Source organism: Melospiza georgiana, chromosome Z (assembly GCF_028018845.1).
Source record: "Melospiza georgiana isolate bMelGeo1 chromosome Z, bMelGeo1.pri, whole genome shotgun sequence".
NCBI lineage: Eukaryota > Metazoa > Chordata > Aves > Passeriformes > Passerellidae > Melospiza > Melospiza georgiana.
In genome coordinates, this window is record NC_080465.1 from 25,426,910 (window position 1) to 25,454,453 (window position 27,544).

Here is a 27,544-nt window from a genome sequence, read left to right on the forward strand (position 1 = left end):
TAAGCACATACATTTAAATACATCATAATACTATTAAAGTTTGAAAACAGCAACTCTGGAGGAGGAAGAAGGAAAGTTTTTTTGGGAGAAGGGTTAAGGAATAAAAGGAATAAAAGATTAACAAAGAGAAAGATTATTATTGCCTTTTTCATGTTTATTTCATGTCTGAATTTGCCACCCTTTCTGCTTTGCCTCTTCCTAAAATAAGAGTCACAGGACAGCCTGCAGCACTCACCTGCAGCAAGTCTCTACAAGATTCAGGCTATTTATCAATTCACAAAGTATCAACTTACAATCCTTGCCAATTTTCATTGTAATGTAATTGTCCATAAAGCCTACAACAAATTCAACACCACTGGTTCTTAGCAATTTTAGCATATATCAATCCATAAATTATTTACTAATAATGGACAATATCTTGTCCAGTGGAATTAGGAAGAATGCTCCTCTTCTTTACTTTTTTTTTAGTTGACTCTTTTAAAAAGGTGCAGCATCAACCAGTATCACTATGCTGCTGCCTATTGTTGCATTTTTAAAATGAGGGGTTTTTTCCTCACTCCACTGAAAAAGTACTGGTACTCACTAATATTCAAGGTGACTGTGACTAAATATAGAGTGTAGAAAGTCATCAGTGAACTGAAGAATAATTTAAGAAAGTTAAAGGGACAATTCTGTACATTCTAAGATGAGTACACTGAGAGTTCCATTTCCAAAGAACACACATCCGAAGTAATAATAAGCTTACAGCTGACCCACTAGGATTTGCTTCTCTAATTTCACAAGGTATTGCTAATAAGAAAATATTTTCCACTACTCTGTACTTCATCTAAGTCAAATATGGATTATTTTAGCACTGACAAGGAAAACAATTTTCTGATATTCCAAACACTGATGCGCAAAACCAACAGTCCTTGACTGAAGTCACACCAAGCTTTTTACAGCGTATATATCTTTGTTTCATCATTATGAATTTTTAGCTGAATTTTACTTGGAACTTTTGTTACTCAAAGGCCCTAAGTCAATCTCTGTTATAAAATACTGAGTTCTTTCATATATGCGCATATAGACAAACAAGAATCAAGATATCAATCACCTTGAATCAAGATATCTTGGCTGAAGTAATGCCTGATATCTGATAATAGGGTGCAGTGGATATTTTTGCTATAAAAATTGTTCCACATTCAGGTAACCTATCTTCAAACTTCTGGAAAAACTTTGATAATTGTTTTTCTCATCTTAGATTTGAAATACATCTGCTGTTAGGTGGTTTCAGAACAGCAGGGAGAGCTCACATCTCACTTGCACAAAAATTTCCTAAGGAGCTTAGCATTTATTAGGAAAGACCATGAATACTAATATGGTGAGACGGCACAAATTAGAAATTGTCTGTGTATACCCAGATGCAATTTTTGAAACAGCTAAAAGGAGCACAGCACTCACAGCTCTGATGAATACTTTCTAGAGTGATTATTTTCCATTTAAAAACCAGTTTCTCTGGTGTACTTGCTTCTTACCTACTGTGAAGTACACGCTACTTTTTATATTTCCACTCTTCAGACAATTTTTTTTTCACACACAATTAAGTTCAGACCCTTTTTGTTAAGTTTTCTCATGGTAAGGTAAACGTACCTCAACAAATAATAGAGATAATGGTGGATGGGATCAGCAAAGCAATAACTGCAGATGGGAGACATCACAATCAATGTTGTGTTTTAAGGCTGAGGTGGTGACCCTTCATGCAAAGAACTGTCTGCAGAGGAATCAGCACTCTCGGGTGCCTCACTGAATGCCTCTACACTAATGCACGTAGCCCAGGGGGTGGACAGGCAGCCACAATTCTGGGTGCAGCTGGAGGACTGTGACCCCCTTGGGGTCGCAAAAACATTTGTGGGGACACTACACACAACTGGAGTGCTACAATTGGTGGATGCAGGCTCTCTTGCTCCAAATTGAGTCAGCCAGACTTCAAGTGTTAGCAGCATAAGTGCTTGTAATGGAAACAATAAGAGCTCTGTTAAAGTCCTTAAGTTCCAATCAGCAAACATTCAGCTTGCGTGGGAAGTGGGTTTTTTTGGCTCATTGATTGCGTGAATGTCTGGGCTGGGACGCCAACCACCAAGAGACAGCAAATCAAGCTGTGCTTTAGATACAACATGAACATTCATCAGAGAGACCTGGTATCATTGTTGATGTTTGCTTCTACATATTTTGGCAAAATAAAAGATGGAAAATGGTTTCTTCTTAACCTGACTGATGTTAACTTGGGTGCTAACATAACAGAACCATGGAATGGCTTGTGTTGAAAAGGACTTTAAAGATCATCTAGTTCCAATCCTGTGGAATTGGAACTTAGCTTATAGCTTTTAAAACCCATGGTTAAGAAAAACTGAGCAGAACTACAAATAAATATAAATAAATCCCATAAAAGTAAAATAAAATATATTTAAAAAATATTAAAATTATATTTCTTCAGTACTGACAAGCAAATATGTTCTATTTCAAAGTCATGGCATTTTCTGATTATTCTTGTTAAGGTAGATAAGGAAATACATGAGACATATTTCATAAACAGTTATTTATTAAAGCAAACAGTTTCATTTTCTTAACAAAATGTGCTAATCACCTAAAAAAAAGTAATCAATAAATAGTTTTTTTGCATTCATTTTTACTGTGTTGACTTAGCAAAGTAAGTGTTTGCATAGGTTTCAAAGGTTTCTGTTATTACTGTCTAAACAGCTGATTCTTCTGAAGTTCTTTAGTATTATTTGGAACATTGTGCTTCATATTAAATATCACAGATAGAACAATACAACAATAATTGCATTTTATGACACTGGAATAGCTGGTTTTCAAGCCAAATCCAAAATTTGTTTACAAGCAAAGGTAAATAGATCTTACCCTTCTCATTCTGAACAAAGCAAGAGTCTTTTCAGAGTTCTACCAACTTTTCCACTATGCCTTTTCTTGCTTTTATTTGTCAACATTTTAGCTAGAAAAATTCTGAAAGATATCTGCACCCTCAAGCCAGTTCCGGAAACAGGACAGCCCTTTGTCTCTGATCTGCTTTCTTCCCTTGTCAGTAATGACTTCGCCAGTTTGTTTCACAATCACCAGTTTAGGAATTGCTGTTATGTTGTATTTCTTCTTCAGATCACTGCGGGAAAAAATGAAAAATAAAACACACCATTAGGAGCATTTTAAGAAAACCCCTAGTGTCTTTACAAAGGCTACTCTGGCCAGGACACATGGGAGAGCAGAAGTGATGAGTGCCTGGGCTTCCCCAGAGTTTGAGGCAGAGCACTGGGCAGTGTCAGGAGATGAACAAGGCTGTAGCTGGAAGCCTACACAGTGAAAGGTAGCTCTGAGAGTTAAGAGAGCTCCAGCATCCTTCCTGTAAATGCTCATCACTGCTGCCTGCAGTTTCCACAGGAGCAGAGGCTCTTGGAGATGTAAAAGATGTCCATAGAAGCAAAGTCTGATATACTCTTCCAACTGTTTTTTTGCTAGCCCAAAACAGATGTAGTTCTGGGTCCATTTTACAGCCCAGAAGGATCTCACTTAGATTAGTATTATGTTGCTGGCTGGTATTTACAAACGAACGGAGACGAGGCAAATTTGAACCAGTGTCATGAGCTATTTATTCAGCACTTTCAGTCTCAGTACATTGTTAGGACAATGGAGACAAGATGTTAACAGTTCTCTGATTTAAATGAAATGCTAATGAATTATTACATTACAGCATAGCATAAAACTATCTCAACTTAAATTTCAGCCAATCACACCTAGAGCAAAACATATCGACAAGAATTCTATCTAATCATATGAAACACACGTCATGGTAGCTAATACAATAGCTCGTTCATGAGAGACAAAGCACAGAGATCTATTTATACTAACCTTCTAAAGATATACATTAAATAACCTTGTTGCAATCTATGAGGCCAGTTCTACAGAAGTCTATCGTGCTATTTGTCACAGCTGCTCTACTACTTAAAAAACTTTTCGCTGTATTAGCAATGTTCACAAAACTTCAACTTGAAACTTACCCTTTTTAACTATTTTCTCAAAACTCTCTAACTTTATAAATCCCAGCAGTATTTGATATTCATTCCCCTACAAATACACTTGAGTGTCCCATAGTGCTACTTCCTGCAATCACCATTAAAGAAAGCATGATACACCATCTTTTTGTGTAAATGGAAGAGACTGAAGATACTCCTTAAACTCCCTCAGAGAAACAAGCCCTATACAGACAGAAAAGTGAGCAATCAAAATATTTGGAATAAGAGCCACCCATCTGTGTTGCCAGAGAAAAAAATTTCAACACCTCCTCTGCACCTTTAGAAGAACCAGAGGACAGACACAAAACAGGCAGTAACAGAACAGCCAAATTCCAAAACACTAACAACTTCTCTCTCAAAGCATACTTAAAATGATAAATGGAAATATGCTGCCTGAGCGGCATCACCACAAGCAAGAACATTTGCTGTATGAGGTTCAAACACCACAGAGTAGGAATTTGAGTAGGAAAAAAACGCAGACATTGCTAAAAAATGCTTGACACTAATACATAGACATTCTCAATGATTTCCTGGGAGGAAAAAAAGCACTGAAAAATAAGACTTAAGTGAAATACTGACACAGATAAGGTATACCTGAAACGTGCCCTCCCTTCTCTATTTTTCCTTAAGAGAAGAAAAATCAACAGGTGAAGCAAACTCTTCTGCCATTTTGTTGGCTGAGCAATAATGCAGAAAATACTATGGAAGCAGCAATAATGTGTATGGACCAAGTTTGCTTCCTCAGAGAATTGTGATGTACAAGGAATCAACAAACAATCCCCACAGACCTTCCCAAAATCTGCTAAAACAGGTGAAAAAAACACATTCCAAAGCAAGTATGCATAGAAGCCATGTAAAACTACTATCACCTTGTTATAGGTAGATAATGAGACAATTGGCTTTCACAATTAAGGGATGACTATTGTGTGAGTATTAAGAAAAGTTTTAGTGATGTATAGTTATGTTATTGGAGTTTAGATGTCCTCTGTTCTTCCCATAACTCTCTTTCCCCCTGCCCTGTATTGTGACCATCAGACAGCCTGGGTTGTCTACGTGGTAAATAGGTATGATTCGTGCTGACAAAATTGAAACAGTAATCAATATTGATACAGTAATTAATATTTGGAAATAATAAAACAGTTAAAAGGTGTAATGCCAAGAAAGAAAGGGAGAGGAGGGGTTCCATCCCCCACACCCCCCCCCTTTCCTGCAGATGTGCAAGGCAGGAAAAAGCAAGAGATAACAGTTACTAAAAATTAACAGAAAGAAAGGAAAATCTGGTTGGGTCCCAGGAAAATGCTAATTATATGAGATTTATTGCCTTGATGCTTAAATATAATATTATGTCAGTATTGGCTTATATTATACTAGCTCAGTGCGCATGTGTACTTTAATTCACAAAGGTGAGTTAAAGGACATCGAGGAAGAGGAGAGGCTCTCATCAGAGATGACCCCCAAAGAATGGTGCGACCACCTAAATGAGTGGTGGAGCATGTGTGTAAAGGTAGTGATGAAGGCAGGGGTAGAAGTGTGATGAATCAAAAATGGGAGGAGATGGCATTGACACATGGCATAAAAGGGGGAATTTTCACTTGACAAGCTCGTATGTGAGGTGGCAGGGATCCAAGGACCCTGCACTCCGTACCCCACACAGTTGTTTTTTTTTGTTATGCGCTATTATTGGAACCAAACTATCCCCTGTTTTAACCAAATTATATTGTCAATATTTCAAGTGTATCCAATTTTATATATTCTAAGCTATTCAATTAAAGTTGCTGCTACGTTTAATATTGTTTGGGGTTTTTTGATGATAGGATAATTGGGCAAATACAACATCTAGGAGAGGTAAAAGAAGGCTGCACATGTGCCCCTTGCATGGGGCAGTTGGGAATGGAAAAGCTTGGTGCTTAGGGGGGCAGCAAGGCAACACCTGACCTCCAATCCAGTTACAAGAAAGAAGTCTCCACTGATAAATGGCAAAGAGGAGCTGACTGACAGACTTTGGGAGGGGCTGGGCTGGCTGATGCAACACCCAGGGGTATAAAAGACAGAGCATCCATCTTGAAGATTAACTGGCTATGTGGTTTGCACTATACCGTGTAGCCAGCGCTGCAGGTTTTTCCTTAGGCAGTCCTTTGTTGTATTTTAGTTAAGGTTTAATAAACCTTTTTAAATTTTCAAAGTTAGCAGCTGTTCCTCACAACCTCATACCACCTGAATGACAGACAAGATGACAAGATAGGTGGAAGACTTTTGGTTCAGTGAACGATAAACACAATTGTATTAATCACAGACAGAGCCCTAGGAGACTGAAGATATGGAATTTGTTATGGAACTGGAATCTTACACATTACTTTCCTAAGGGAATGCATATATCCAGCCCAGCATGGCACCTTGTTCAGACAGCCTTAGGGCAGAAGGTTGCCTGCATCACACCAGACTGAAGCGTGCACAGATTTTGCTCACATTTGTGCGCAGCTTTCAAGATCGGTGGACCTGAAGAAGGCTTAGAAAGAGTTCTGCAGACAGTGCTTCTTAATCACTGTGTACATAGGCACACGTGCTTACAAAAATGACTTTTTAAAAGTTATTAATATTATTCTCTCTGATAGGGACCGAAAATCTCATGATTCACCTCCACAAGCCACATATGTCCCATGGGACTAACTCCAATGGCAACTCATGCTATCATTAAACCATAAATAGAAATAAAAACCCATGACATTAAGACTGAGGCAAACTGGAAGGCATAGCCATTGTTAGATCTTTTTATTTTTAAGAGAAGGTTGGATGAAAGTTTCTGAGAGCACAGATTTTGTATTTCTAGAAAATACTGACATTAGCTGGGAGATAATTTTCTTCACAGCACCGTTCATGGTGTGTGCCAAAACAGCACTGAATAACACACAAGTAATTTAGCTATTGCTGAACAGTTCTTATGCAGCACCAGGGCCTTTTCTGCTTCTTGTGCTACCATGCCAGTGAGTAGGCTAGTGGTGCACAAGAATCTGTGAGGAGGCAGAGCTGGGACAGCTGATCTCAAACGATCAAAGGATGTTCCATATCATGCAACACTATGATTAGCTGTAAAAGCTGAAGAAAGAAGGGAGGAGGGATCAACATTCACAGCCAGGAGATTTATCGTCCCATGCAGTCATTACAGGATGAGGCTATCCTGTGCTGGAAGCTGTTAAAATATCCATCAGTGAATGGGAATTAGTGAATGAATTTCATATCTTGCTTCGCCTGCGTGTCTTTACTTTTGCTTTATCTATCAAACTGTTTTTATTTCAACCTGTAAGTGTTCTCACTTTCACCGTCCACATTCCCTCCCCGTCCCATGGGGACAGGGAGTGACCCAGCAGCCGTCTGGGCCTGGCTGCCTACCCAGGCCGAGCCACAGCACAGGCATCTTTATGTAAGGGTTTAAGAGCTATGGGCAAGAGCATTCCTGAGATGAAGACAACATGGGGCAGATATAATATAATATTGGGAACATAAATGGTAAATTTTATACACATGTGTAATGTGATATCTGAAAACACCTGAATTATAACAGTTTTCACTTGGAAATGCTGTCATGTGAAAGGGATGGGCTCCTTGCTCATCTGCTTCTAGTAGTATGGCCTGTAATACAGCTGTAAGTATTTTCTTTTAGCTGTGAAATTTCTGCATTGTTAAATCTTAAGTCATAAGCATGCACGTCACATGCTTGGGATTCAGTTTTAAAGTGTCTGCTGAGATTTTGCAATAGCAGTCTAAAAAGTCTAAGAACTAAGCAATTGCTCTTAACTGCTTAGATACTTAACATTATTCTATCTTTGGTTTTTAACAACCCATCCTCCCCAGTATTTCTGCCCGTGCCAATCTACCCTCATACATAAAGCTTCCTAATATAAAATGTACATATAACCTTTTCATTTTCTTTTTATGGGCATTTTCCATAATTCTAATTTTTACTGAGCTGTACAGGCCAACTCAGTAAATACCTGCCTACCTGGAAGCCTGCAAGCACTACTGTACACACCAGGCACTCTCACAAAAACTGATGCTTTTCATCACAAGGTTCAGTACAAACACAGCAGTATGTCTTTGTGTGCCATTATCAAACATCAGTCCTATTTAACACCCTTTGCTCTTGATGTTCTGTCCAACACCTGCTTTTCCTCTCTACTAACCTCCTTTCTCTTCCAAACGTTCACTTCCTACCAGGCTGTCTTCACACTCCACTTCAAGAATCAAAATACTGTGCCTCCGGCAACAAAAAAAATTTACACCAACCTCAGACAATAAAAGGATCAGGAGCAGTATTTCCCATTACTCATGCCACAGACCACATAGGGTAGTAAAGGTGCAGTCCCACCTCTGGGAAATAGCCAGGACTGACAGCATGGAAGAGCCTGGAGATCCTGCTTTGAACTCAGTATTCTGTTTCTCTGAAGGTAGGCTTGACACTGCAGTGTTAGGCTCTACACAGTACAAGAATGAATGCTGGCTATTTCTTAAGAAAAATTAATCACCAATACTTCTGTTCTTGAAAAGTATTTTGGATGGCACACTTAAAATTGGCTCTCTTATGTCTAGAAGAGACATCAGTCTATGCTGCAATTATGTACCTTAAACACTGAGGCAACCAGCTAGGATATCTTAACGTCACTGAAGATATTAAATGCCTTCTTTACACAGTCAAAAACAATAGCCAACTCAATTAATTGCAATGGAACTTTAAAAATAATTATGAAATTTAAAATATTAATAATACAATTACCTTACCCATTTTTAAAAAATTATATTCTTAAATAGAACTAGTACCTAGCCAGAATTATAGTTTGGAGTAGTGACTACACATCTGCACTAAGTCTACAATGATTCACCAGTACCCTTGACACCAAACTACCAGTTAATCCAGTCTAAGCACCTTGAACAGCTCCACACAGTCCTTCATTGCCACACACAAGAAACAACTCCAAAAACATGGCTGGTTCATATCCCTCTCCATTCTGTTCTTCAGTAACCACTGCGATCTCACATCATCTGGCAGGACAAGCCATGATGATGTGAGATCATCACGGCTTGCCCAGAACTGTGAAGGGCATTACAGGATGCCACACAAAAGCCAATTAAACAATCTCTTTGCCTCCACTCTGCATTGAGCAAGAGCAGTCAGAAATAGACCTCTAATCCACAGAGGATGAAGCTGTAAGTACATTCCCATGGGCCATGCCGAACAGCTTGCTGGGTGCGGGACTTCAAGGGCTGCAATTCCTGATGGAAATTTGCCTGCATTCTATCATGCTTAGTAGATACCAAATACAATTACTGCCTGAGAAAATTTTGGAGAACTATGCAAAACAATATTTAAGTCAGTGGAGAAAAGTTTTAACATAAATTGGTAGTGGGCATCCAGAAATGAGCCAGGAAAGGATGAAATTGTTCCTGGCTTTAAGTAATTTGCTCTTGAGTTTGTCAAACTGCACTGAAAAAACAACATTAGCCAACATGCTCCCTGTTGAGTGAGTAGCTGGGGTGTTACACACCAGGTAGCATACTAGGATGGATCTAGAATTAAAAGGAAAGATAGAAGCTACTAGAAGCACTAGAAATGATTCCTTCCTTAAAATAATTGATTTGGCTGCAAGTTTTATTACCCAATCTCTATTTAAAAGTCATATTACCTTCTTGACTGGTATCACCTGGAAAAAAAATTTCTACAATCAACTCATTTAAAGAGAGGGGGAAAAAAAATCTCTTTATCAATATTTACATGTATTTCAAGTCTCCAGTTACAGGCATTTCAGTAACCCTGAACATCTTACTTGTCCTCCTGTAATCCCAGTCTATACTTATAGGAGCTAAATCAGATTTCTGAAAGTCATCCAAATGAGGCTCCATCCTTGACTGAGGTCATCAAAACACTTCTTGGTATCATCCTTCACCCTGTTACTTACACACATGCCCTCTCCTTTTGCTGTTTTCATGAGCAAGCTGCCTACAGGAATGTCACTTTGGAAACGGAGCAGCACAGGAGTTCTACACCCCAGTACCAGGTGCAGTGCGCCACCGCTAAACTCCAGCTAATACTGTATCTGTCCGAAATTCTTCACAGTTTCCTCTACTCGAAGGAGTTCAGTTACAAGTTTTGCTGCGTCTTCCTTTGCCTTTTTTCCAGAGCACTAACCTAGACAATGCAGACCAACCTTAGTAACAATTATCGCCGTGCTGAAAAGCAATCACTTGATCCTCACTTGCCATTCGTTTTTACCTCACTCATCTCTTTAACACATGGGGTCTTTACTCTCTGAACTCTCGTTCACAGACCTTTTCGCTTCCAAGGGAGGTGCACAAGCCCGCGTTCTTTACGTGTGGGACGGGCTAAAACCCGCGAGCGAGCAGCCGCGGCTGCCGGGGCTCCAGCGGGAAGGCAGGCGCGGGATAACGGGGCAGGGGCGGGGGTTCGGGGCACCTGCGGTACTGGGGCTGTCCGAGGGCAGGGCCGCTGCGGGGCCGCTACTCACTGCTTGTAGGGGTCGTGGAAGGGCAGCGCCAGCCAGTCCCCGTGCATGGCGCGCATGTAGCCCAGCATCTCCTCGGCGCTGTGGTCGGAGGAGATGAAGACGACCTCGAAGGGGGCGGGCGGCTCGCTCTCCTCCAGTAGCTCCGTGTAGAAGTCGCAGAGGACGGGGGTGAAGTCGCGGCACGGCGAGCACCAGCCGGCGGAGAAGTATAAGCCCACGACTTTGTTCTGCAGGGCCTCTTCGGGGTCCACGCTGCGGCCGTCCTTGCTGACCAGGAGCCGCCCGCTGAACACATCCACCATGCTGGCACGGCCGCGGGCCCGAGCGCTCCCCGGGCACCCTCCCTCCTTCCCCCAGCGCCGCGACACGGCCGCCACCACACGGTCACCACACGGTCACCACACGGCCGCCGGGCCATGGCAGCGCCGCCGCCGCTTTATAGCGCCCGCCGCCACAGGGCCCGCCCCGCGCAGCCCCGGAGCGCGGCCCCTTCCCCCGAGCGCCCCCTCCTGGCGCGGGAGCTCGGTGCACCCCGCGGGTGCTCGCGGGCCGAGCTTGCCGGAATTCCGGCCGCGGCCCCCTCAGCGCACCGCGGAGCTCGCCGCCTCTCTCCTGGAGGTCTGCTCGCCAGCCTCAGCAATTCTGACAATAAAATTTTTATTATCAGGCGTCCTGCACTTTCTTTTTTTTGGTAACACGAAAATTATCTGAATTCTGGATATAAAAGGGGCTGTCTATTCTCTGTCCCAGTAGATAAGAGGAATTCTCATATTATTCCAGCGCACTTATCGTGTGTTTGGGTTGAATAATGCTTTTTTTCCTCCAGCTGACACTGAGTTAGAAATTAATAAAAATTGTATTACAAATAAGAAATCTTTTTTCCTGCCTAAAGCAAACTGCAAAAAACGGAAATGAAAGATGATTTGGTGGTAGGGCTATTAAATTACAGTTTAATTAAAGGATCACGATGGGATCATAATCAAACCTGATACATTTTCTCCTTTCCATGAACTGTGCAAAACCCAATTAAAGAGAATTTGTCTTAAAAAAAATTATTGGCATCCTCCAAAATAAATTCTAGTGTTTACAATGGATACTTCAAGTGTTTATTGAAGCTAGCTTAAAAATATTTCACATTAAAATGGTGTGTACAAGTCCATTCTAGGATTTACTCTTCAGTTTTTCCCCTGTTTTAATCTGCAGCCTCTCAAAAATCTGTCAATTTTACTTACAGAAAAGATAAAATTGTGACAAATATGTATTATGATTCAAATACTTATCTCTATGGAATGGTCCTTAGTTATGAAGAGTACTTGCTTGGGTAAATTGCAACAAGTTTATAGTGAAATTAAAGTCCAGTTTCTACATCTGACCATCTTCTGACCATATAGCATGAACAGTGAAAACAGAGATACTTCAAGACAGAATTCCAGTTTAAATTTGCATAGGAATAAACTGAGCACAAGTATTCTCCCCCACGTTTATTTCCTTTTGAGGTCTTTTTGAAACATGCTTTTCTTCCATTGACGTGACAAAAAATTTTTCTTTGTCTATGTTCTGTCCTGAGTGAAAAAGGACATGGTCTTGTTTAAAATAGTTGAAGATGTGAGAGGAAAGAGAGAAAACCCAAAGATGAACCTCAGAAGTAACACAGCAATCTTGGGGTTTTTTTCAGTAGGCTCATCAAAACTTGGTTGTAGGGTCACTTTGAACTGGGAGATGCATTCCTGCCATTTCTCTTACCCCTTTTGCCTTTCATTATGAAGATTTACTGCTAATTAAAAGACTGTTTGTTTCTTGTGCAAAAGTTCACACATTTAAAAGAAAATAGCTCATTCATCATTATTTTCTAAGAGATTCTTTTGAATTAATCTTTACAGAGTAGACCTTTTAATTTATTTCCAATTATATCTGGACTAATATGTTACTTCAATTCTGACATTCTACTGGAAAACCAAAAATATTGCTTAGGTGTTTAAAAAGTAGCCTTTATTCAAATACTGTATTTCTCCACTTTTCCTGGAGGGTTAAACTATGTTTTTTCAAGCCCAGGTACTTCCAGTAGAGAAGTGACATCTAAAACAATGTAGTCCTGCCATCTGTCACATCTCCTATCAATCCTTTCTCCAACTTTTGAGTGCTGTTTTGTGCAGTTCCCCACTTCAAAATTCCTCCAGATGTCAAAAGTAGAAGACAAAAGGAGCTTTGAAGGTTGCCTGTTCTTAAAATAACACAGGTGAGAAATTAGGCTCACCTGAGTTTTTGATTTGCCGTACTGTCTGCTTTTGTGAGACCATTGTGAAATAGGATGGAGACAAAGCACTTGGAGCCTGTAAAATCATCAAAAAATGGGAAAAAAAGTTTCTATACAAGTTCAGGCTGCATGGGTACATTGTTGATATTCCTACCAATGTCTCTTTCCATTGGTGGTGAAAGTGTATTTTCTCAGGTATTATGAGTGGAAGCAATGACCCAGGGAACTTCCAACTGTTCCGTCTGTACAGATTAGGAAGCTGGTTAGCCAGAAACAGGGCTATGCCATGACAAAAGAACATACTGAGACTGTCTTTGAGACCTCTAGGTATGGCGAAAAAAGTTGATAACTACACACATCTCCCTGGGGAGAAGAGCTGGCTGTACACAACAATGATATTAAACTTCTTGAAGCTCTTTGAGGAACAGCTACTAGGCATGAGGAACCAGACACCTTCCCTCAGGAAGCTTAAGGTGATCAATTCTCTAAATGTATCAAAGATTCACTGAAAATGCTGCATAACTTGGAATATCTTGTCTTGCACCTGCCCTTGAATTGACTAGAGAGACATTTCTCCACAACACTAACATGGACCAATAAAGAAATGCCTTGCTTTATGATTCATACCAAAGAGACTCAGACCTGTTTCAGTTAGAAAAGTCTTCTAGGACTGTTCTTGTTAGTGGTGTTAACACCGTGGTGATTTATTCCATCCCCAGTCTCCCCTTGGACTGAAAATATTGGAGCTTCTTTATGCAGAACCTGTGGGCCTGTCTCAAGTGTGTTGGCTGTGATGTGACACTATCAGAAAATCTGCACACAATGCTCATCCAGTGGAAGCCTCTGGGGAATTCCAGGATAAAATTAAACAAAAACTTCCTACCACAAAAAACTGTGCTTATGATTTTGCTAGAAAAGAGCTTTTTGTTATTGAATTTACTATACAATTTTTAAGGTAACAGTATTTAGTCCTGTCTCTAATCTAAGCCCAAGACTTTTAGTTTATCTGTGCTCACATTGCAAAGATTATCCTACTTTCCTGAGTTGTGCTTCAGTTAACACTGAACTTAATTACATATCCAGATTTTGACACACAATTGAGAATTTAAAAAAGAAAGAAAATATGAAGACTCTGAATCATAAACTCTTGCTTTTAATGACATAGGGTAGCATGCTGAGAAAGACCTGTAGAAGAAATGAACTGGAAGTAAAAATGTTCAGACTTGCTGACTCCTAAATAATATAAGAAAATACAATATATGCTCAGAACAAAAGAATTCCATACACCCATGGTGGCAGAGTTAATGTCTCTGTGAGCTATACACAAGGTAAAGTGTGAGAAGGCTCTGAAAGCCTGTCTAGGTCTTTGAGGAACATACCCATTGCTCTGTCCTTCATGTACCTTCTTCATCGCTGGCACAGGTCGGAGTAGTGAATTTGACCCAATAAATATTTGCAATAAACAGTCTCTTAAAACTCATGTCATATGCATGATGCTGGATTTTTAAATGAAAAGTTATAGAACACCAAGTTTCAATCTGCTTATAATTCTTAGGCATTCTGTAGGAAATGCATACCATCATTACACAGTTGACGCTGGCAGGCTGTATATCCATCCAGTGAGAAGCCATGAGGCAAAAGCTGACTAAATTCACTCAAAGGAGAGTCTGACCTGGTTGAGGGCTTATTGGTTCTGTGTACAATTAATCATTAATGCACCATCTACTTAATTATAACCTGATGAAAACATGCAAATGACAAAACTAATAAAGATAAACTCTGGTTGGGCAGTACTGCATGTAGTGCAATCCCTGAAGAAGTCATATTAGCAACTGGCCTTGGTGCATCCCATTATGTGTTACTATTAGCCAAACAGAAAATCAGTAACACAAAGAATAAAGGAAACACATCTGTGGATTAAAGAGTTAAATTTGTAGCAATCATTGAGAAAATTTTGTTAAATAGCTGGGTTTTTAAAATTCCTTTTCATAATACATAAAAATATGCTTTACGGGAGAGAGTTATAATCTGAGTTACTGGTGGGAAAGCAGGCAAAGTTACTCATCACAGTGTATATAGTGAAAAAAAGGAATAGCAACTTTCTTGATCTCAAGCCAACGCATTAACCTATGAGCTGGGGAAAGAAGCCAGTGCACAAAAAATTACTGAGCCAAAAAAGTTAAATTTTACTGTACACAATCTGCCAACTAAAGTAGTTATTGCATATTCATAGCATTCCTAAGAGCTGACATATTCGGAACACCTTTTCCTCAGCTGGGTTCAGGATCTTATGACATAGTCAGCAGTGATACAGATATGTAGTGAATGCTTCTTCATGATTGTTCTTGGAGCTGCTTCCCCTACATAACCTCCAAACACAAAAGAAATAATACCAGCTTTTCTCCAGTGGGAAAAGTAATCAAATAAGTAGAACACTTTTTTATTTTAATTACTTACTATTTTATTAATTTTATTTCAACTCTTTGGTGCCAATTGCTGCAGATACCAAGGGTTACCTGTTAGGGAATCTTACTTTTCCTTCCTAAGAGATACTGGGATGTAGCTTAGTATTCTCACCACAAAGACATCTGCCATCATCAAGACTGAATGAGAGCTGTAGCAGCTACCAACTAACCAAAACATTTCAGTACAGAAGATACTGTAAGGTATATCTCCTTTTCTTTTGTTTTCCGTTTTTGAAGCAACAGATTGTTAGCAATAAGAGGCAATAATTATCAGAGAACACTGTGCTGGTGAGGCCTCACTTTGGGTCCTGTGTGCAGTTTTGGATGCCACAATATCAAAAGGCATTAAGCTATCAGAGAGCATCCAAAGGAGGGTAACAAGGACGGTGAAGGGCCTTAAGGGGAAGCCTTATGATGAGTGGCTGAGGTCACTTGGTCTGTTCAGCCTGGAGCAGACTGAGGGGAGATCTCATTGCAGGAATGGCCTGAAATGGTGTCAGGGGAGGTTTAGGTTGGATATTAAGATAAGGTTCTTATCCCAGTGGGTGATTGGGCGCTGGAACAGGCTCCCCAGGGAAGTGGTCACAGCACCAGCCTGACAGAGTTCATGAAGCATTGGGACAATGCTCTCAGGCAAGAGCAGGGTGTCCTCTCCAGGGCCTGGAGATAGACTCAATGATCCTTGTGAGCCCCGTACAAATCAGGTTATTCTTTAGTTCCACAACAGCAAATTTTAAGTAAACATTTACAACATTAGGTCTGGGTCCCAGTTTAATAAGCACTGTTGATGTAAATAAATAACACATATGGAAAGGGTGAAAGAATGCTCTTAAAAATGTTTAAAAATTAGCTGGATTTGAGAGTTTTCAAGGAAAATTTTTTCTTTTAACCTTTTTTATCCTGAGCAGTGTATCTCAATTTACCAAATGCTAGATAGTCTAAATATCAGTGCTGTAACTTTTCTGACTTCCAAACAGGTATACCAGGGAAACAATGCAGTGTCATCTAATACAGCAGCAGCTGTGTGGCAATAAGAAACAACATTTTCACCCGCAGAAATGGAAAAATACTGTGGTAAAATTCTGCTCTAGTTCATTTGAGTTCAGTCACACTTTTCACTTCATTCTAGCCTTTTGGCAGTTTAATGTAGTAAAGAGGACATTTAGGGTTTTTTTGTCTGAAGAGACCTCTGACTAGAGGTTTTCAGGTTCAGAGTCCTCCAACACTAGATCCTGCATTTATGTGCCTATGAGAAGTGTAAAGCTGCTTTTGAGTCTTCGTGCAGAATATAGGTCAGTGCCCTACAGTTGCTAGCAACCGCCACTTAATTCTAATTTTTGTCAGAGTTTTGGTTGAAGAAAAAGGTCAGATTGTCACAAGCCCTCTGCTGCAAGGAGGGGCTCCATAAGTATAACAGCAGTTTCAGTTGCTTTAATTAATTTGATAGCTGCATACGAAAGTAATTGACATCTGCACAACCTCTTCCTCTGGCAAAACTTGAATAGAGTCTTCAGTTGTGGAAGGGACAGCCTGCATCTACTCCTGCTCACCTTGTTAGCAGCCTCTCTTCTAGCTAGATTGAATGATTTCATTAAACCTTGTGTTTCAGGTCATCATTTATTAGCAAAAAAAGGACTGGGTCTAGAGAAGCCAGTGTAAGTTTTGCAGTGCTGAAGCTAGAATACTGTTCTGCCAATAACCAAGCTGCCAATGCAGCTGTGCTGTGGCTGGTAGCAGGAGTTCACATTGAGAGTTTTGGCACAACACATTCACCTCACGGCAGTCACTTTTCTCATGGGTTTGTAGATATGCTCCCAAGACTTTTCTGTCTAGCATGCTCCTTTTCATAAGAAAGCTGTGGTTTTGCTGTTTGAATTAAGGGAATGTTCTTTTAAGGCTGGCATTCACTGTCATTTACATGTTTTATCTAACCACTGTAAAATCCCAAAGACCTTCCCCTTACACAGACATACACAGAACACGTAACATTCTGTAGCCTGTAGTCCCATGTGCTCTGATTTTAGAATCATTAGAAGCACAGAAATAATTGAGAAAGCGATGTCATTAAATAGGCTGAAGTCTCCACTACAACTCCCCCCCCGCCCAAAAGTAGCCTAAGAAAGCTATTTTCTGTTCCTTTGGTTGACCGTGAATTAAGAAAACAATGACTGTTCTTTAGAGGTCTAAAATGACAATTAACTGCACAGAATGACAGATGTCAAAGATTCAGGTTTCACTTGTAATTTTCATGGGCAATCCCTGCCCATAGTGGGGGTTTGGAACTAGATGATCTTACAGTCTCTTCCAATCCAAGACATTTTATGATTCTATCCTTTTCAGTTACATAGAAAATCATCTTGGGCAAGGAAAAGAGAAATCATACATAACTTGATTAGAGTTGAGTAGAATAAATCCTTATGCTATTGTGGTGAGTAAACCTTGCATGACTGTCAGAAGCCCACTCAGCTGCTCTCTCAGTCCCTCTCCTCAACAGAACTGGGGGAGAAAAATGTTGAGAAAGTTCATCAGTTGAGATGAAGAAACAAACATTCTTTACTAAGTACCATTGAAGGTAGGGCAGACTTAACCAAGGAAAAATTAATTTTTTGCAAATTAAAAAATAGGAGTAGGATGGTAACAAAGAAAGACTGCCAAAAATATCTTCCTCCCACCTCTCTTTTTCCCAAGCTCAACTTTGCTCCTGAATTTTCTACCTCCTCCTCCTACCCAGCTGGTGCAAGGAACTGGAAAATAGGGGTAGTGGTCTGCTCATAATACTCCATCTCTGCTGCTCCTTCATGTAAACATAAAACTGTTGGAGTTGGAAGAGACCTCTGGAGATGATCCAGCCCTAAGTGCCTGACAAGGCCAGTCAGCTGGAGCAGCTGAGAGCCGCCCATGCCGGCTGTGCAGAGGGCTCGGCCGAGGGGCCCCTTCGCCCCGGAGAAGCCGCAGGCACACCGAGGACCCGGGGGTGCCGCGGGTTGCCACAGGATCCCCCGAGGGCTCCCAGAGCCCGCCCGGGGCACGGCAGCGCGGGGCGACAGAGCCGCAACGCCGCAAGGGACGCCGTCAGACCGGGCCTGCAAGGGAGGCGCCTGGACATCCCCACTGCCCACAGGTACATCCATGCCCGGGATTCCAGACAGTCCGTGTGCCCTGGGGGCACGGCAGCCGCAGGGCAGCCTCAAGAACACCAGGTGGAGGGGAGCAATGAGATGTCACTTGTCTAGAAGGTGATATGCTTCCACCTAACTCCTGCCACTCTCTCCGTATCGCCCCACATATGCCCCTTCCCTTCCCTTCCCTTCCCTTCCCTTCCCTTCCCTTCCCTTCCCTTCCCTTCCCTTCCCTTCCCTTCCCTTCCCTTCCCTTCCCTTCCCTTCCCTTCCCTTCCCTTCCCTTCCCTTCCCTTCCCTTCCCTTCCCTTCCCTTCCCTTCCCTTCCCTTCCCTTCCCTTCCCTTCCCTTCCCTTCCCTTCCCTTCCCTTCCCTTCCCTTCCCTTCCCTTCCCTTCCCTTCCCTTCCCTTCCCTTCCCTTCCCTTCCCTTTTACTATAAAATAATTTTTTTTGCACCAACATCTAACCTCATTTGTTTTTAATCATGCTTTTGGGTGTATTTCCAATTTTCAAAGTGGAAATTAGGTCTCTGTGTATAAAATAAATCTCTGTGTATAAACTGAAGTCTCTGTGTATAAAATGGAAAGTCTATTTTATACACAGAGACTTAATTTCCTTTGCTCTTCTGGGTTTAAACCAGATTTTAACAGGGCTCCAGGAGAACTTCTGCTCCAATGACTGGAGCACCCTCCTCCCCTTACTGTGCCCTGACCTTGGTGTCAGCAGTGCTGTTGCTCTCACATCAACTCACTTTTCTCTCACAGCTGTCTTGCAGCATTTTGTACCCTTTCTCTAAAATGCTTTCCAGAGGCAGCACTAATAGCTTGGCTGATGAGATCAGCAGTGTCCTGTAGTGGGACTGTTCAGGCTGGCTGTGTCCTACACAAAGGCAGCACCAGCTGTTTTCTCACAAAGGCCACCCTACAACTTCTCTACTGCCAACACTTGGCATGTACACCTAATACCCCTATTTTAAATTCTTGCATCTCAGTAACTTCATCCCAAAATTTCTTCTATGGTTGAAACAATTCAGAAGAGGAATTACTTGAACACAGTCATCTTCATATTGAAGAAATCATTAAGGCTGCTAACTATGAAAAAATGGCCGCTCCAGACATACTTCTGGGGCTATGCTACAGGAACAGATCACTGCGAGCAGGACATGGAGAAGATGCAGAAGGTTGAGTCCAGGATGCAAAGACCTCAATGCTGTTTATGTCACCTGCCACTAGAAGGCTGGATCTGTTTTCTACATAAAAAGTATTAAAGCCTCAAAGCAGAAGTCTTTCATGTTCCCAGTAAAACCACATTTAATCCTGCCTCTCCAAGTGGCTCTGACAGAAATTCTTCCTGTGAGATGGCCCTGGATCTTGAATAGAAGTAACAGAGTGAGACAGGACTTTCCCAGTACCAGAGCATCAAGACAGAGCCTTATGTTGTTAATCCCATTGCAAGGAGACCACTAGAGCATGGGTCAGGACCAACCTTAATCTGGTCCAGTCAAGAAAGGATCACTGCTTCAGAACTAAGTATTTATACCCTTACAGCTCTTGTCCAAAGGCCAGTAATAAGCAGGTTCTTTTGCTGCCATACCTTGCAGGAGCCTCCTACCCCAGTGCCATCCCAAAGGCAGTTCAGGATTTCAGTCAGTTGGCAGGTAATTTTTCACTCCATAGCACAATTTTCTCTGGTGCTTACTCTGCACCTTTACTCTGCCACTCAAGAGTACTGACTAATCCCAGCTAAGAAAACCAAAATTAAGTTTGAAATTGCATTTGTTATTTCCAAAATGGTTTTAGTGATATAATTAGGTAGTTTACAGACAAGCAAATGTCTGAAGAATTCAAATTTCTGCCCCTGGCAGCGTAGTAAATACATTTTTTTAATTAATTGACTCAAAAGGACACAGGTGTCAGCAATTCTTATCTTTGCAATCTTGAACCTATATTGAGTGCAAAAAATGTACTCTACAGAGGAGTACCTCAAAACAAAGCATGAAATGCACAGGCTTTCTGGAGTAAGGTTTTTAGCACTCTTCAGATATTTTCCACATACAAGTACATTCTTTAAAAATTTGAAGCAATTCAGATCTCCATTTCATGCTTTTGTATTATCTGGAGGAGTATGACTAGATAGTATCAATTAGTAGTAATTTTAGGTAGTTGTAGTTTTGTCATCTGCTAGAGTGGTATTTGTTGAACTAAATATTCAGAATTTTTAGAACATACAGTGTCATTTTGGGCCATTTACCTGCATAATTTGATTATATTTTAAATATGACAACTGTCATGTGTTAAACCAAATCTGTGGAAGCCAAAATGGTAAGAATCTTCTCCTGTGCACACTGCTAGTCTTGCAATATCTTAAGCAATATCTTATCCTAGCCTAGTTAAAGGCTGGGATAATGTTTGGATTTACAACATTAAAAAGCACTACCTATTGCAGTTAATCTTAATTTTCTTTTCTTCTCAGTAAAATTTAACACAATGCATTTCTCATATAATATGAGCATCTTCCTGTTAAATCTTCCTGACAGTTCTTTTAGAATAAAATCTTGTTCTCAGTTCCTTATATTGTTTGGATTTTCTTCCCCCCTACCATCAGAAGTTCTGAATCAGAGTAGGTTTTCTGCCTCACTTTTTCATACAACTGCACTGTAACTCCCTTTTTATTTTTTGTCTACGAGCCACTGAGTAGACAATACACTGAGCTGCAGTAATAATAATGGAAGAGGATTTTGTGTCAGGCAGAATGACATCCTTTTAAGGCATAACCTGAATTAAATGAAAAATGCTGGAGAATATTAAGCATTCCCAGCAAAACAGAGTTCCAAATTTCCATAATGAAATGTGTGGCATCCTATCGAAAAGTTACTTGCAAAAACTGCTGTTGTCAGTCTTTCAACACTTTAAGCACAACGTTTTAATCACTTTATCTTCTCTAGTGCTTCTGCTGTTTGTGCCAATTTATTTTGTTCTTACAGCTTAAAAGGCTAATGTTTCGTAATTCATTAAATCAATGGAAGTTCAAGTTAGACATCTGCCTCCGTAAGCTAAAAATAGTGAGGAGTTAGTGAACAGTATGCAAAATCAAATAAATTAGTGACAGCTTTTATCCAGTGGTAAAGGTCTTTATGACGGTAATTTAATCAGTCATCCCCCAGCCCATTTCAAAGCTGAATACATCATGTGTAGCTAGCTAGTGCCACAAGAACAAAACGCATCAGCCCAAAACTCAGATGAGTGCGGCCCTGACACTGATTAATCTTCCATAAAAGAAAGAGAAAAATAAGACCACTCTCTCCTCAGTGGCTGTTTACAAGGAATCACTTTGATCAACAAGAATATCTGTTTAAAGTAGTGTAAAGTTGTGTTGTTTTGTTTTTTTTTTTTAACTAAAAAAAAAAATTTCTGTCATCTCTCAGATCTGGGTAGAACATCCTTTCACTGCTGAGATCTCAGCTGCATCCTGTTATATACACACAGGTGGACATTGTGCATATAGAGCTCTGCACTCTGGAAATCAGGAAACTCACAAGGCAATGGGAAGAGCAGAGCTTAAAAAAATCCTGAGTAGTTTGATAACTTCCTCAGGCTGTAAATCCTGAAATGAATTAAAATGGTAATTTACTGATACTGGCAAAGAGGTTAATGATGTAACATGCTGAGGCAGGAACTTACTGAAAGAAAAATGAGTCAGATTGAAAATAATGCTTCAAAGTTTGTGAAATAGTAAAAATCTTTTATTATCTAGTGCTTGAGGATGAAAGAACACACCTCTAATTACCTTCACCTACTTTTACTTCTCCTTTTGTACCCTAATGATCTTAAATTACAGCAGCCCAACCTCCTCCAAAATATCCTTACTGAACTTTATCCTTTCCAGAAAGCAGTAGTCCCCTGAAGTCATCAATGGTTCCACTGCCTATAGCATGAATATAAAAAAAAAAATTATGTCAAAATAAATAACTCAGTGAGCGAATAACTTTTTTTTTCCCATCAAAATTTAACCTGTTCATATTGACAAGGAGGAACCTGACAGATGTGAAAATACAATACAGCAGCATTAACACAATAGCTCTGAGTAAGACCCCTATCACCCTCTTAAATCTGAGAGACATTTCAGATGCTTGTAAGTCAGCTTGTAAGCTACCAGCTCTCAGGAGCGAGTTCATTACTGCAGTGATAGACAACAAAAATATCTTTGCTTTTCTAAGCCTTCTCTTTTTATCTATACAGAGGAAGATGCCACCAAACTGAGGATGGTTTATTAGTGGTAATACAGAACAGGTTCAGGCATTAGTCACAAAGTGTAAGTATCTGTTGTTAACTACAATTTAACAGACTGATCACAGAGATAAACACCTACTTTTCGCAGGTGCAAAGACTTTTTGGAATAAAGTCTTAGACTCTCCTTAATCACAGATGTACACAATATAAATCTTCACTGGGAGCAATGTCAGAGGCAACAGGATACAATAAACTGGATGATGAACTAAGGGAAAAGGCTTGGGTATGCATGCTGGCATTCTCCATATTCTCCATGTTCTTCAGTATATGACTAAATGAGCTTAGTGCCAAAAACATGGTTTAGAATCACAGAATCATTTAGGTTGGAAGAGATCCATCAGATCATTGAGTCCAACTGTCAACCTAACACCACAAAGTTTACCACTATACCACATCCTTTAAGTGCCATGCACCCTTAATTATCAGAAAAGTAATAAGGAAAAATCTGTTCAATATGGGAAGCCTGCCTTAGTAACTAAACCACATAAAGTCTTCAAAACAGCATAGAAGACTTTAGAAAATCCACAACATGGTAATGTTATCTTCTTTCCTCATCACCTCCAATTTGCATCAACTTTGTTTTTTATCACCAGAACAATACACTTTATTAAATTTTAAACTGCTTTAATTCAAAGTAAATTAATGTACCACCAAAACACTGAAACATGCGAAATGCTTCTGCAGTTCCCCACTGCCAAGACATTTTGTGTGCTCTGGAAATAGAGACTGCTTCACAGATCTGCACAGCCCCTGGTGGGGGGGGGGGGGGAGTTTTCTGTGTTTAGTTAAATACAATTTAACAGTATGCTTTTCCTTAGGCAAATCCCATCTTGCAAGCAAACATATTTCATAGGGCAAGTATTATACCAGCATACATGGCTCAACATTAAAATAATAAATCCCCTTCAATCAGAAAAATGAAGAAACTGCTTCTTCAAAATCTGAAATCACTTCTCTGTGTTTTGCTCATGAGAACAAAGTTTACAGGCATAAGTTGCACATAAAAGGTTTATTTTAAATGTTTTAAGGATAGAGTTACATCATAATTATAAAAATTACTTACAGAATTAAGTAACAATTTAAAGTGTTTATACTTCTAAATGCAGAGAACAGGGAACTGTCTACATTGCTCAAAATAAAGTAAAAATAAAGAAACCAAGCTCTAAAGATGAATTAATTACCTAATTTAAAAATGTGAACACGAAGACCTCTGAACTATACACATACCAAGAACCATCCAAATTGCACTAATGATGTAAAATACAAAAAGCACAGCATTTTCAAGGAACCAGAAACTGTTTTTACCATAATTCTTTTCCCTGATGCAACTAGACAATTCTCTCTGAAGACAAAGCCCCTATGTTTAAACAATCCATTTAAAGAATGCTTCTACCTATTCCAACAAAAAGGGTTTTCCCCATCTCTACTCCAACATAGTTTAGGGTTTGGCACTCAAAAGAAAGAAGAAGAATGTAGTGTTCTGCTATTCAACTGAAATTTTATTTTTTTCCTCAACAGAATACATGGTCCCTTCAAATGCTGTATGACACATACAACTGGAAAATTACCTTCCGTTGGCACTATGCTCGTCTCACCGGTGCATTTAATCCTACTAACAACCATTAAAACAGCACAATAAGCAAATTCACAAAAAACTGAACACAAAATAAAAACAGAACAAAACAAAAACCTAAACATTTTAACATGCAACTTTAGTTTGTTACATTGAATGTTCTAACCCTCTAAGCATGCAAAAAAGGATGGTCTGCATTTAAGTTGGTTTTTTTTTCCCTTTTAAGTTTTACATGGCAGCCTGACATCACACACACGCACACACACAATATACAACAATACTACAGCAGGTAAATGTGAAAGGTGAATAACTTTTTATACAAAGATCCATGGCTTGTGCCATCACAAGCCCTATGTGATTTTGGAAAGTAATGTTGAACCCCTATAACAAGGAACCAACATTTAGTTACCAGGGTAACGCAAGCACTGCATGCAGATCTGAAACATGAGCCTAAAACAAAGCCCAAAGCAGATGGGCAGGGAGTGGAATTAGTCTCAAGCCTCAAAACTGTGGTTTAAGCTATCGAAAAAAACCAAACCCAAAAAACCAAAAAAAATATCCCCAAAAAAACCCCAAGTGAAAATATCCACACAACAGACAAACGGGGACATCCAAAAATGACAGTGAAATTTACAGTTTGTAGATTATACTCTAATTGTCAGAATACATAGTGTATTCAATAGGCTTGCAGAAAACCCACAAATGCAAGCCTAATTCTAGAAGTGTTCCAGTAGACCTAAACCTCAGATATTTCAAAACAAACCTCTTATTCCTCAGATATATAGCCCCAAGCTCAGTGTACTAGGTAATCCATGTATCTTGTGTGTAACTAATACACTCACTCATTCCTGTGCCACAAATATGGACTTGGGCTCACGGAGCCAGGCTCAGCTTTGAGATTTACATGCAGGACTCTTAAGAGTCAATAGAAAACACAACAGATCTGCAGGATGAAAACACTGTGTTGCAAATCTGCTCACTTTGTTCAAACACAAGAAACATTTACGACTCAGGTACTTACTGCATAAGGACTGCATCGGAAGCTATTCACTGAAAGACAATAGCCTGCCTTTGGTTGCCCATGATGAAATACTGGACATAATGCAATATAGTAGCAATGGACAAAGAATTAAGGTATCATATTTATACGGAGAGTATTTATTACCATTCAACAGCATAATGAGGCACAAGCCTTAAGGCTAAAATATGAAATCAGGCAAAAAAATGGACAGAAAGGGGCTTAAACCACTGAGTCTTCAATATCAGGAATACCCACAACAGAGGTCATCTGCACCTCTGTCCTCTGATTAACAGCTCCTGCATTCTTCCACTAATGGCACACAGCTGGATATCAGGGTATTTGTTCCTTCCATCAACAGTGTTAACTGTCTTCACGTTCTGTACTTCTGTGAAGCAGTTCTTGAAACTTGTAGAGCTCTGCCTTACTGTAACATGACAACCTTGTTGCTGTGCTGCACTGTTGTTCCAATTCCATTATTTTTAAAAGCTGCCACACTTAAGGAAACCCTAATTTTCATTTACAACTATCTTGCAAGATTATAACCATGAAAAGATTTTGCAGTTGTGGGCTGCTATTTACATCCACAATCTATGCAGATGACAACCACTGAGACTGCCTTATAGCTTCCATTAGATAGTACACCACTGGCATGCAGAACTCTAGTGTTCATAGAATGAAATTATGTTAACAGCATACCTCAAAGCAAGTACAATGTACACCACAAAAGGCAACAACAGGTTTAAATTGCAGATTTTTCCAGACACTCCTTAAGTGGAAAAGCCAGAAAAAGAATAAACCGGGAAGATGCCTTCTTGAACCAAAATTATTAAAAGCAAACCAAACAAAGGAATGCAACAGACTGAGCAGAAGGCAACAAATGCTTCTCCTTCTCTAAAATTCCATCTTCACTGCAAAAGGACATCCCCTCCCACTCCCCTGGTGTAAGATTGTATTTATCATGTAAAATATTAACTACTGTTAGGCTTCTAAGTCCACACACAAACATTCAGGTTGCTAGGTTTTGATTTTAAATGAGAGACTACTGATGCCAATGCGTAGTCTAAAGTCTTCTGAAGTAGCATATATACTGTTAGAGTTGTGGCACCAAGCACTTGGGTTTTGCTAAAGAAGTGTGTAAAACAAACAAAGAAAGAAGTACAACATTTAGGATTGAAGGCAGCCTTGTTGCACGTATTTTACTGGTTCCTACAACTTGTAAATATGGGCCATTAACCTGCATATTCTAATTAAGTGGTTATACAGATTAAATGTAATTTTATAGCTTAAAGCCTTTTCACTGAAAGGTGCGTAATCCAACATTGATATCCTACTGCCCTGTGACTAGTAAAAAATGCACAAGCATTTCCATACACGACAAGTTCTTAAAAAGCTAAATTTGAAATAAAGTGTAAAAACTCAGCAGATTGATGTTACTTGGGTTAGGCACTCCTTGATACTGCACCAACTGTTTACACCTTTCAGAAAAGTCACCTCTGTCCCAACCCTGAAGACAAGGACTGCCAGTATCCAAGAAATTAAATTTAATGTTACAAAAGAAGGCGTATCAAAATATCAAACTACACTTGCATGTGGCAGTTGAACAAGTGAGTGCAAGATTGAAGAAAAAGTCAAAATCTATGAAAAAATTTAGATTAATGATTACAACACTAGATCAACTTTACACAGCTTGAATTTGCAGCTGTTCTTTGCTTTTAACTCCCTCCTGCCCAAACATACTGACTTCCTTCAAGAAAAGGAGTTCTTTTACACAAAATGTGTCATGTTTGTATTACTCAGAACAAAACAGTTTTGCTGGCAGAGATTGTGGGTTCGCAGGGACATTTAAGCTTTCGTTAAACTGGAAAGCAGTCGAGTCTTTGTGTCTACAAATTTTACATTTAATAGTTCCACAAATTTGGCAAAAGTTCATGATGATGTCTAGGATGTCTTCACCAAATCGTAGACATAAATATGGAAATCATCATCAAACTTGATGAAATAGACAGATGGTTTGGCTTCAACTTGATGAATGACCATGCCAGTCCTTTTCGAGCCATCTTCTTTGGCATATTCCACTTGTTTGCCTACCAGGCTGTCCACAACTTCACCTGGTTCCCGTTCTGCAGGAGGTGAATCATCTGTAACATAAACCCAGCATGCTTTAGTAGACATTTTAATAAAATTTTGCACTATGAAAGAAAACTGCACAGTCATCTTTAAAACTCATACAAAACAATTAGAATTTG

At 39.8% G+C, this 27,544-nt stretch overlaps 2 protein-coding genes across 5 annotated transcripts in view; both read right to left on the minus strand.

Moving 5' to 3' along the window:
• Window positions 1–2,985: 2,985 nt before the first annotated feature.
• NXNL2 (nucleoredoxin like 2) lies at window positions 2,986–10,878 on the minus strand. The gene is made up of 2 exons (XM_058043316.1): window positions 10,577–10,878; window positions 2,986–3,154 (listed from the first exon to the last, which is right to left on the minus strand). Exons 1-2 carry the CDS (start codon window positions 10,876–10,878, stop codon window positions 2,986–2,988), a joined length of 471 nt encoding a protein of 156 aa, XP_057899299.1.
• Window positions 10,879–23,698: 12,820 nt separating this feature from the next.
• Window positions 23,699–27,544, minus strand: part of SPIN1 (spindlin 1) — a 64,746-nt gene continuing 60,900 nt past the window's right edge. For all 4 annotated transcript variants that reach the window (XM_058043314.1, XM_058043312.1, XM_058043313.1 and 1 more), the window contains exon 6: window positions 23,699–27,436. In XM_058043314.1, the coding sequence (XP_057899297.1) occupies window positions 27,237–27,436 (200 nt within the window). In that variant the 3' untranslated portion in view covers window positions 23,699–27,236. The remainder of the gene's footprint in view (window positions 27,437–27,544) is intronic.